Source organism: Protomyctophum parallelum, assembly GCF_964188405.1.
Source record: "Protomyctophum parallelum genome assembly, chromosome: 5".
NCBI lineage: Eukaryota > Metazoa > Chordata > Actinopteri > Myctophiformes > Myctophidae > Protomyctophum > Protomyctophum parallelum.
In genome coordinates, this window is record NC_139702.1 from 17,031,004 (window position 1) to 17,042,579 (window position 11,576).

At 40.5% G+C, this 11,576-nt stretch overlaps 1 protein-coding gene across 1 annotated transcript in view; it reads left to right on the forward strand.

Annotated features, from left to right (window-relative positions):
• Window positions 1–2,229: 2,229 nt before the first annotated feature.
• The window catches only part of sec23b (SEC23 homolog B, coat complex II component), a 38,944-nt gene continuing 29,597 nt past the window's right edge, over window positions 2,230–11,576 (forward strand). Inside the window, exons 1-4 of the mRNA XM_083765677.1 lie at window positions 2,230–2,352; window positions 4,760–5,004; window positions 7,432–7,489; window positions 9,685–9,771. Coding sequence (XP_083621803.1) covers window positions 4,781–5,004; window positions 7,432–7,489; window positions 9,685–9,771 — 369 coding nt within the window. The 5' untranslated portion in view covers window positions 2,230–2,352; window positions 4,760–4,780. The remainder of the gene's footprint in view (window positions 2,353–4,759; window positions 5,005–7,431; window positions 7,490–9,684; window positions 9,772–11,576) is intronic.

Sequence of the window (11,576 nt, forward strand, 5' to 3'; positions counted from 1 at the left end):
TTGTTTCTAAAGTGTAGTTGCTTATTTGGGCTTGTTTCTAAAGTGTAGTTTCTTATTTGGGCTTGTTTCTAAAGTGTAGTTGCTTATTTGGGCTTGTTTCTAAAGTGTAGTTTCTTATTTGGGCTTGTTTCTAAAGTGTAGTTGCTTATTTGGGCTTGTTTCTAAAGTGTAGTTGGGCTATAGTTTAAGTGTAGAACTACACTTTAGAAACTTTCTAAAGTGTAGAACTACACTTTAGAAACTGTAGAGAAACTATAGCCCAAATAAGCAACTTTGCTTATTTGGGATTGTTTCTTAAGTGTAGTTGCTTATTTGTGGCTTGTTTCCTAATGTAGTTTTTTTTTAAATCCCCCATGATTTGTATTTATTATTATATATATTTTTTTTAAATAGCAGACCTACAAGCTTATAGATCTGCTATTTACAAATAAAGTAGTATAGTCGCTTCTTTTGGGCTTGTTTTCATAAAGACCCTGTTCCTATGCCACCAAAATGTGGAACAACACTCATTAAGACATGTGAATCCCTAGACTCCTTCAAAACCGCTCTCAAAGGGCACCTACGGACGGACGGCTGCAATTCCAAATAACTGGCCCCCGTAAAATCTGAATCCCCCCACCCCTATTTCCCCCCTCAGTTCCCTTTTTTACCTCTTTTTTTGACTATATGTATATTCATTATTCATATGTCTCTTTAATGTTTTGATGAATTGAAAATGGTGCACTTGTTTACAAATAGGGCCAACAGTTTTTGTATTGAGTTTGTGCTTGAAATGTACTGTAATTCTGCAAACTGTTAATACATCAATCAATCAATCAATCAATCAATCAATCAATCAATCAATCAATGTTACTTTTTTTCCATGATTTTTATTTATTATTATTTTTAAATAGCAGATCTACAAGCTTATAGATCTGCTATTTACAAATAAAATTGTATAGTCACTTCTTTTGGGCTTGTTTTCATAAAGACCCTGTTTTTTATTGATTGAACTATTTATTAACAGTTTGCAGAATTACAGTACATTTCAAGCACAACTCAATACAAAAACTGTTAACTGTGTGATGTGGACGACCCAATTAAGCATTACTTACACTTGCTTACATGATGAATTCCTGTTCTGTTCTTTAACTACATAGAAGTGTCTATTTGTACGTCTCTAAATGTTTTTATGAATTGAACAAGGTGGACCCTGTTGTAAACAAGTGTAATGCTTAATTGGGTCGTCCACTCACAGTTAACAGTCTTTGTATTGAGTTTGTGCTTGAATGTATACTGTAATTCTACAAACTGTTAATCAATATTTCAATCAATCAATTCAAAAAGGGTCCACTCCACCTTGTTCAATTCATCAAAAGTTGCTTAAAGGACCACTTCACCACTTTTCAACCTATCTTCATATAATAGGTCCTCACTAATAATCATGATTAAATGGTGCAATCTTTTTATACTCAGTCTGTGTCTCATAGGAGGGCTCGTGGGCAGTTCAGAAACCCGTCTTCCAGTGACATCATCGATGGGGAATACAAGCTAATAGAAACTGCAGGCTTTCTAGTCCTGAAAAGTTGCAATGCGAAAATGGAAGCTATCGTTCTCACGAGTCACGACAATGAAAATCTAAACATTTTTGTAAAGAAATCTTGTTTAAAAAATAATCTGCCTGATGATGATGTCACTGGAGGACGGAACACAGCCCTCCTATGAGACACAGACTGAGAAAAAAAATCGTGCCATTTTATCATGATTATTAATGAGGACCTATTATATGAAGATAGGTTGAAAAGTGGTGAAGTGGTCCCATTTTGCGCAGGCACCCCTTTTTTGTGTTAGCATTATGTTATGCTTTAGCTATTGAAAAATAGCAGATCTACAAGCTCATAGCGCACCACCGAGTGGCACGCTAAGAGCTTGTAGGTCTGCTATTTTTGAAAAATCGAAGAACGACTGACATAGAAACATAGCCCTTTTCAGAAAACTGTCAGGATGTAGAAGACATTTTTTAGAATCTGATCTCAGGTCAGAATGGGTTAATGTTGCTTATTTCTCTCACGCAACCTGGCAACAGTGTGTTCTATATTACAGGAAGCAGTTGTTCCCCTCAGACAGTTGAGCTCAGTGATCAGTCCGATCTCCTCTCCTCTCCTCTCCTCTCCCTCTCCTCTCCTCTCCTCTCTCTCTCCATTGTAAACCACATTGCTCTCCTCTCCCTCTCCTCTCTGTGTGGTGTCCCAGCCATCTGCCGCACTCAGCTATACTTAATGTTCATGTAAATTAGCATATTTACTATTTAACACTCTTTATTTGGGATCTATAATACCGATCATCTCAGACTACAGAAGAACATACAGTAAGGTAAGAAGAACTAATATGATATGATGATCGTAAAACCTCTACTTCTCCACCGAATAGAAACTAACAACACATTATTATTCGCTTCCTTCTGTTTGTTTACCCTGCTGATGGCTGGCTGCTGCTGTGTTGAAACTGACCGTTTGTCCGTTTCCCGTCACAAGTGTTTTAAAGACCCCCACCCCCCCCCCCCTCACTTGCATGCATACTGTAACTGTGCTCTTTGAGAGATTAATATGATTAATATGAAGCCTAACGCCGGTATAGGTCGTTCATCCAATGTGTATTGTGTGTGTGTGTGTGTTTAATAGTAGTAAAACGAGTTGGATTTTTCAATATCCTGCTATTTTCAACAACAATCGATATCCTTATATCCCTGCACCCACCCACCCACCCACCCACCGAGTTCCATTATTCGTGTTGGTTTTTCCCTATCAACCCCCCCCCCCCCAACCCAGCTGATAAAATGGTGCATAGCCCTGGCTACTGTACTCTAACTGTACTCGACATTAAATGCTCGGAATAGGCCCTTTATTGTATGTTGATCTAATTAATGTGTGTGAGACGCAGAACGTGGGAACGATTTCCTAGTTACAAATGTACTGTACTGTACTGTACTGTACTGTACTGTACTGTACTGTACTGTACTGTACTGTACTGTACTGTACTGTACTGTACTGTACTGTACTGTGCTGTACTGTACTGTACTGTACTACAATTTACAATTTAGGCATTTAGCAGACACTCTTAATCCAGAGCGACTTACATTAAGCAAGAACAAAAAGCATGGGAATACATCACATAAAAACATTTATCATGAAACATGCGTAAGCTAAGAAAGTAACAGTGGAATATCTATATAATGAAACTATACATAAACTATATATCTATACTACTATGCTATACATATGTACTATGACGTGCTATGACTACATACAATGCAATTATAGTGCTGTCTACATAACATGCTATAAGTCTGTATCAAAAGCTATCTAAGTCTACAGAAATGCTATCTAAGGGGGTACTGTACTGTACAGTACTGTACTGTACGCACAAATTGACGTTTCTTAGAGAGAAAAAAAATAACATTTACACTATAGCATATTGTGTCATTTATGTATATATATGTCTGTTCTATGTATCTCTGTCATATTATATCTTATAATATATCAAATATATTTGAAATATTGTCAGATATTTCACAAAGCCCCTCGATACTGTAGCCTCCAATAATATCGCATAGTAAGCACTTTACTAAATGCTCTCTAAGCATGTTAGGCCATGTCTGTTTGTTCTCATAACATGATAATTATGTGGTATACCACCATTTTCTCATGATTACCTAATAGATTCATGAACATAGATGTATAACGTGTCATGTATGTATGGATTTGGGTTATATGTCTGTTCTATGTATCTCTGACATAATATCCTATATCAACTATAATATTTGAAACATGAGATATTTCACAAAGCCCTAGCCTATAGCCTCCAATAATGATATGATTATGATATAGCACTTTATTGTCAATTCACACTGACATTTGTCTTGCAACCCAGCAGCCGCAAGTATGCAAAACACATATACACACATTTGACATAACACAAAGACAATTTACATACATGAAGACAAGAGCAATATCCACCGCCTAGATTACCGCCTATAATATGCTAGCATAGTAAAACACTTGATTTACTAAAGACTGCCTTTGCATCCTGGCTGGATGTACTGTATTTAATATTATTGTTGTCAACACCTGTTCACAAAAGGTGTGAACGTCAACTAAAAATACCCTGTATACGTATGTTAACAAGAAGTGTAACCTAAAAATATCCTGTTCGTTGTTTTAACAAAAGTACATGTAACCTAAAAATATCCTGTATACGTTGTTTTAACAAAAGTACGTGTAACCTAAAAATATCTCCACAGGATTCCTCCTCCTCTAATCTCTAATCTGGTACATCAAACTATGCCTGCTGATCAGGTTTCTGATGACACACTTTAGTTGGAGCGTCATCCTTCCTTTCTTTCTGTCTACCTACGTCCTATTTTACCCAAGCCTGGAGACAATGGAAACAAAGCCCGTACAGTAGTATATACAGTAGAGAAGGCTCTACCTTTAGCAGACTGTCACAGGAGAAGGAGAAGAGAAGAGAGTGCTCAACCTGTTATATCGAGACACACCGGGTTGTGTGTTCGTTCTTGTGATAAACTTTGATCAGCGCAAGAACGTTGTGTGCTCTTGGACGATCTGTTAGGGACACCATTTTTTAATATAGATCATTTGACTACTTCTCCTCACTATTTTAAACCTCTGGGATTCTTTAATAATCTTTGCTCTCCCTCCCGTCTCTACTCTCCTCTCCTCTCCTCTCCTCTCCTCTCCTCTCCTCTCTTACGGGGCTGAAGCTTTTCTTTTTTGGCGATCCGATGGCGTCGACCTACCAGGAGTTCATCCAGCAGAATGAGGATCGAGACGGGGTGAGGTTCAGCTGGAACCTGTGGCCCTCCAGTCGCCTGGAGGCCACCCGCCTGGTGGTGCCGGTGTCCTGCCTCTTCACCCCCCTGAAGGAGAGACCCGACCTGCCCCCGGTCCAGTACGAACCGGTCCTGTGCAGCCGGGGGAACTGCAAGGCCGTGCTCAACCCGCTGTGGTGAGTTGCAGTGTTGTTTTCGTCGACTAAAACTAAGACGAAAAATGTTCGTCGACTACCTATTTTCACTGACAAAACTAAATGGAAACTAAGCTATGATGACTAAAACTAAGACTAAATATACTGACAATTTCAATATCATTGAATACAGTTGTAATGAAGTGTACTCTGATATGGATCGATGCAATGTGAAAGCATTGAATACAGTTGTAATGAAGTGTACTCGGATACGGATCGATGCAATGTGAAAGCACTGAATACAGTTGTACTGAAGTGTACTCGGATACGGATCGATGCAATGTGAAAGCATTGAATACAGTTGTAATGAAGTGTATCAGTGTGAATATGCCTTAGAGAGAACTAATGTTTATAGAGATGTACAGTGTGCGGTGTCAGGGGGGAGGGCATTGTGACCCAGGTAAACATTGCTGAGGTGAATGTTTAGGTGTGGTGTGTTAGCACAACATCAAGAATGTGACAGCACGTCCGACTAGCCTTTCTGTAGTTGCAGTTGAAGCCCTGGGCTAAGTTTGTCAGCATGTCTCTGCAGACACACCTATAAACCTATAACAGCACAATACATTATGACGCTGCTGGCATGCGGTGGTGTCTTTTATGGTTGTCACTCACAATTATCGCATGCATACTCGTCGTCTAATCGCAATTATGCAATAATAGTCATAGCCTTAACCCATTTTGGTGTTGGCATCATGTTGTGCTTTAGCTATATTGAAAAATAGCAGATCTACAAGCTCATAGCGCGCTACGAGCTTGTAGGTCTGCTATCTTTTTTTTGAAAAATCGAAGAACGACTGACATTTTTAGAATCTGATCTCAGGTCAGAATGGGTTCATCCGACCAGTGTGTGTCCAGTTGGAAACCTCGTATGAATCTGATCTCAGGTCAGAATGGGGTTAAACACTGTCACTGTAACTCTGACACTTGACACTTTATGTACTAAAGGGACTTACTGTGCAATGTGTCTTAATGTATGTTCTTTTTAAATATATTAGAGCATGATGTCTTTTGCACTTGAGCTGGATTACAAATCAATTTGGTTGTCTTGTGCAGTGACAATAAAGATATGCTGATTCTGATAAAAAGCAGATCTACTAGTTTACAAAGCTTATAGATCATGTTCACAGGATAGATAGGGTAACCACTATCTTAGACTGTCATGCGGGTATATCCAGTTTGTTAACTTCCTCTACCAGATATAATTGTATAAAATATTAGATATAATTGTATAAAACATTAGATATAATTGTACAAAACACCAGATTGAATATATTAACATAACTGGTTAACAGCTAAGCAAAGCAAAGCCAGCCTATCGGTTATACAGCGTTTAATAGATAAAATACTACAAACTGTGCTGTTTATCTGATAAACTTGTGATATACTTTATCACAAGACACAGCATTCTCAGAAACAGAAAGGGGACGTGCAGGAACACAGCCTACACTACAGTATAGTACAGTACACTACAGTATGAGCTGAATGTTAACAGTACAGGAACACAGCCTACACTACAGTATAGTACAGTACACTACAGTATGAGCTGAATGTTAACAGTACAGGAACACAGCCTACACTACAGTATAGTACAGTACACTACAGGAACACAGCCTACACTACAGTATAGTACAGTACACTACAGGAACACAGCCTACACTACAGTATAGTACAGTACACTACAGGAACACAGCCTACACTACAGTATAGTACAGTACACTACAGGAACACAGCCTACACTACAGTATAGTACAGTACACTACAGGAACACAGCCTACACTACAGTATAGTACAGTACACTACAGGAACACAGCCTACACTACAGTATAGTACAGTACACTACAGGAACACAGCCTACACTACAGTATAGTACAGTACACTACACTACACTACAGGAACACAGCCTACACTACAGTATAGTACAGTACACTACAGGAACACAGCCTACACTACAGTATAGTACAGTACACTACAGGAACACAGCCTACACTACAGTAGGAGCTGAATGTTCACGGGTCACTTAGCAACGCCAAACATTGCAGGAACTAAATTGGGTTCAGGTTCAAATAATTCTGCACCGTTGCAGAGGTCGTGAGGTCTATTGGGTTGTCACAGCTGCTACATAATCATCTAATCGCAATTATTTTGTCATAATGGTCATAATTGTGTCCATGTGGAAAAATGCCAGTAATTTATTGGTATATTTCTGTCATTTGTCATATCTGTCCTGTGTACTTTTTTTATTACGAAGCCTTAAAGCCGTAGGGAAATGTAATTTCTATTCATAATGTTCTGATTTCTACCGCCCAAAAAAATCGTTAATCGCAATTGTTTGTTTGTGACAATTATCCGTCAACTGAAATGTGTAATGGTGACGGCCTTACTCACTCTGCTCTCTCTCTCTCTCTGCAGTCAAGTGGACTACAGAGCCAAGATATGGGTCTGCAACTTCTGCTACCAGAGAAACCCAGTAAGTAGTGAATATCTAACGCCAATTACAATTTAGGCATTTATCAGACACTCTTAATCCAGAGCGACTTACATTAAGCAAGAACAAAAAGAATGGCAATAGATCACGTACATAAAAAGTAGTTATGAAACATGCGTAAGCTAAGAACGTAACAGTGGAATATCTATATAATGAAGCTATATACATATATACTATACTATACTATACTATACTATACTATACTATACTATAGTATACTATAGTATGCTATTCATATATACTGTAAAGTGATATGACTACATAAAATGCAATTCTAGTGCTATCTACGTAACATGCTATAAGTCTGTATCAAATTCTACAGAAATGCTATCTAAGGGGGTAGGGTAAGTGCTATGGGCCATGATGGAGTCTGAAAAGGTGGGTTTTCAGACTACGGTGGAAGATTGGGAGTGAGGCTGCAGTTCTGACTGCAATGGGAAGTGCATTCCATATAGTTTTGGAGCCAGAAGGGAGAAGAGTTTGGCCAATCCGCCATGTGCGATTTTCATGAAGGCCCAACAGGGCCTGTAAACGTTTGTTTAACAGGCCAATAAGACTATGTTTAAAGATGGAGTGCCGTGATTTTTTTCCACACTTAAACATGATCATCAGGTGTATTTAGGTGTATATGAGGTATAATTTTTTCAAAAAAGTGTACAGTATTTGTTAAAATGATGGTTTTATGTGGACACACCCACCAGTTCATTAGGTATGCGTGAGTTTAACCATAGCACCACCCACCTAATCCAGTCCCTCCGCCTCCTCCTTTAAGACCACCCACTTGTCCTAGTCCCTCCCCCTCCTTATAAAAGGACAGCCCATGGCTCTGCCCTTTTGTTTACAAAATGGCAAATTGGTGTCTGTAATGTAACAAAAACTCATGTTTTTGTGAATGTTAGAAGTGAACACTTCCAATATTTCTGAGATATCGTATAGGCACCATTATGCACTTATACTGCCACCATCCATGTATAGGCATATAATCCATGCATCCATACCATATCAGATCTGTTTTTTCTGATTTTTTATAATCATTTATTTATTTCCTCCAATTATATTGACCCTATTGTCGCAATCAGCTCAGCTCATCATCCAATTCGATCATAGTTTAACAGCAGAAACAATTAGTTTGATAGATCATTTAGCCTACAATATATTGTAGGCTATTGATTTCCTCCAGCTAAGCACCCTGGCATTAAAACTGTCCTTTATCTGACTGCGTTGAGTTTCAGCAAAAGTCGCCAGATTTAAAGAAACAAGCGGCCAGGTCCACAAAAATAAGTCACAGAAATTGCCGTGAATATTTATGAAAACGTTTCAACAACACCAATCCTTTTAACAACATATTAATCTGAGGGTCCTTCACATGAATCATTGGTCAAGTCAACCACATCTCCCCTGAAAGTTACTTATATGAAAACAAGCCCAAGTCGCTTGTAATAGCCAGACATGGCAACATGACATCCAGCGCGACACAACATACTTCTAATTCTTGACTTTACAGCCTCGTATAAGTATTAGGACCTACATACATATTGACTACAACAGCCAACAAGAATGCACACTGTGACACTACACTCTGTATCAAAGCCCGACCACTGTGATTATAAAAGAAACAACCTACTCCTTGAGAACAACAAGAGCAACTATACAGCAGAGCAGGTAGGCTATAAGACTGGTTTGTTGTGGTTTCCTTCCTGAGGACCCGACGTGAACATTTACTTGCTTCCAATCTAACGAAAAACAGTCTGCTCTGCTGTGAACTGGTAATGTGTGAAATGACTGTTTGAAAATCTGCCACACAGTTAGACACACACAGAGCAGCAAAAGCAAACTGGCTGCGCTGTTCAGTTCACACGTGTGTATGTGGCAGGCAGCTCCGCCCACAGAGGTTGTCGTATTTAAAAAATATGTATAGAGGGGGAGGTGCGTGTGTGCGTGCAATATTTTTACGTCACACTATCCGTGTTTACTTCATTGGCCCGTTTGACCGTCAAGGGTTCAGCCTCCAGGAAGAAAACCTAAATACAAAGTTATTACACCATTGGACATAAAAACGACTCCAGGGTGTCTAATGAAGTACTGTCACCCCATAGACACATGAAAAGCTGGAAAAATACAAAAATTGTGGCACTCCATCTTTAAGTCTGTTTCTTTTATGTGTCTTTTCTCTCCAGTTCCCACCCTCCTACGCAGGGATATCGGACGTGAACCAGCCGGCCGAACTCATGCCTCAGTTCTCAACCATCGAGTACATAGTACAGGTAACAACATGTCCTACAACACCTTAACCAGTACAGAGAGAGATAGTATGTTCTGGAGTTCTGTCTGTCTGTCTGTGCATAGGTTAACTTGGATAGTATGTTCTGGAGTTCTGTCTGTCTGTCTGTGCATAGGTTAACTTGGATAGTATGTTCTGGAGTTCTGTCCGTCTGTCTGTGCATAGGTTAACTTGGATAGTATGTTCTGGAGTTCTGTCTGTCTGTCTGTGCATAGGTTAACTTGGATAGTATGTTCTGGAGTTCTGTCTGTCTGTGCATAGGTTAACTTGGATAGTATGTACTGGAGTTCTGTCTGTCTGTCTGTCTGTCTGTGCATAGGTTAACTTGGATAGTATGTACTGGAGTTCTGTCTGTCTGTGCATAGGTTAACTTGGTTATGTTATATCTATGATATAAGCTTTTATCGTACGAGGCAGTTCCAGGGGGTCCCCAGCTAAATGATAGTTTGGAACCAAATGGACCCTCATGGGTCTGTAACTTTGAGAGTGTACAGATGGTAAATTAACATTGATTGTACAATATGAATTGGGGGTCTCAGAGATAGAAATGCCATTAAATGGTGGGGGGGGGGGGGGGGGGGGGGGGGGGTCCGTAGACTAATGCATGTCAAACTGGGGGGGGGGGGGGGGGGGTCCTTGAAAGGAAACGGGTTGAGAATCTGGGCTCTAGCGGGGAATCTGTAGATTCTGGAGGGAAGGCCAGCTTCCGTGACGCAACGCGGAGGCTTGCCAAGCGTCCACGTTGCGTCACAGAAGGGTTCGCTAGGTATAGTTCCACAGAAGAAGCCGTTGGCTAGGTATAGTTCCAGTAGTATCACAGAAGGGTTCGCTAGGTGTAGTTCTACAGAAGGGTTCGCTAGGTGTAGTTCTACAGAAGGGTTCGCTAGGTGTAGTTCTACAGAAGGGGACGTTCGCTAGGTATAGTTCCACAGAAGGGGACGTTGGCTAGGTATAGTTCCAGTAGTATCACAGAAGGGTTCGCTAGGTGTAGTTCTACAGAAGGGGACGTTGGCTAGGTATAGTTCCAGTAGTATCACAGAAGGGTTCGCTAGGTGTAGTTCCACAGAAGAAGACGTTGGCTAGGTATAGTTCCAGTAGTATCACAGAAGGGTTCGCTAGGTGTAGTTCTACAGAAGAAGACGTTGGCTAGGTATAGTTCCAGTAGTATCACAGAAGGGTTCGCTAGGTGTAGTTCCACAGAAGGGGACGTTGGCTAGGTATAGTTCCAGTAGTATCACAGAAGGGTTCGCTAGGTGTAGTTCTACAGAAGGGGACGTTGGCTAGGTATAGTTCCAGTAGTATCACAGAAGGGTTCGCTAGGTGTAGTTCTACAGAAGGGGACGTTGGCTAGGTATAGTTCCAGTAGTATCACAGAAGGGTTCGCTAGGTGTAGTTCTACAGAAGGGGACGTTGGCTAGGTATAGTTGCAGTAGTATCACAGAAGGGTTCGCTAGGTATAGTTCCACAGAAGGGTTCGCTAGGTATAGTTCCTGTTGTGACTTTGGGCCGATTCATACTCTTATTTTAGAGCCGAATAAAAGTCGGTTCGGCGCTGTAGAGACTACAATGTGACGTCATTTGAGGTTCGGGGGGTGGGGGGGGGGTTACCGTCCTAAAGTCGGCTCTTCGGTGCTACTGAAAATTTCTGTACAGTGCCGAAACAGCGGTAAAATAGGAGTATGAATCGGCCCTTAGAGTGGCAGCGTGCCTTCCGCCTGACCTCCGCCCTCCCCGTGCGATACAGTTGGCTCCTGGTTGGCTGCAGCAGCGAGATGAGGCATCTACGTT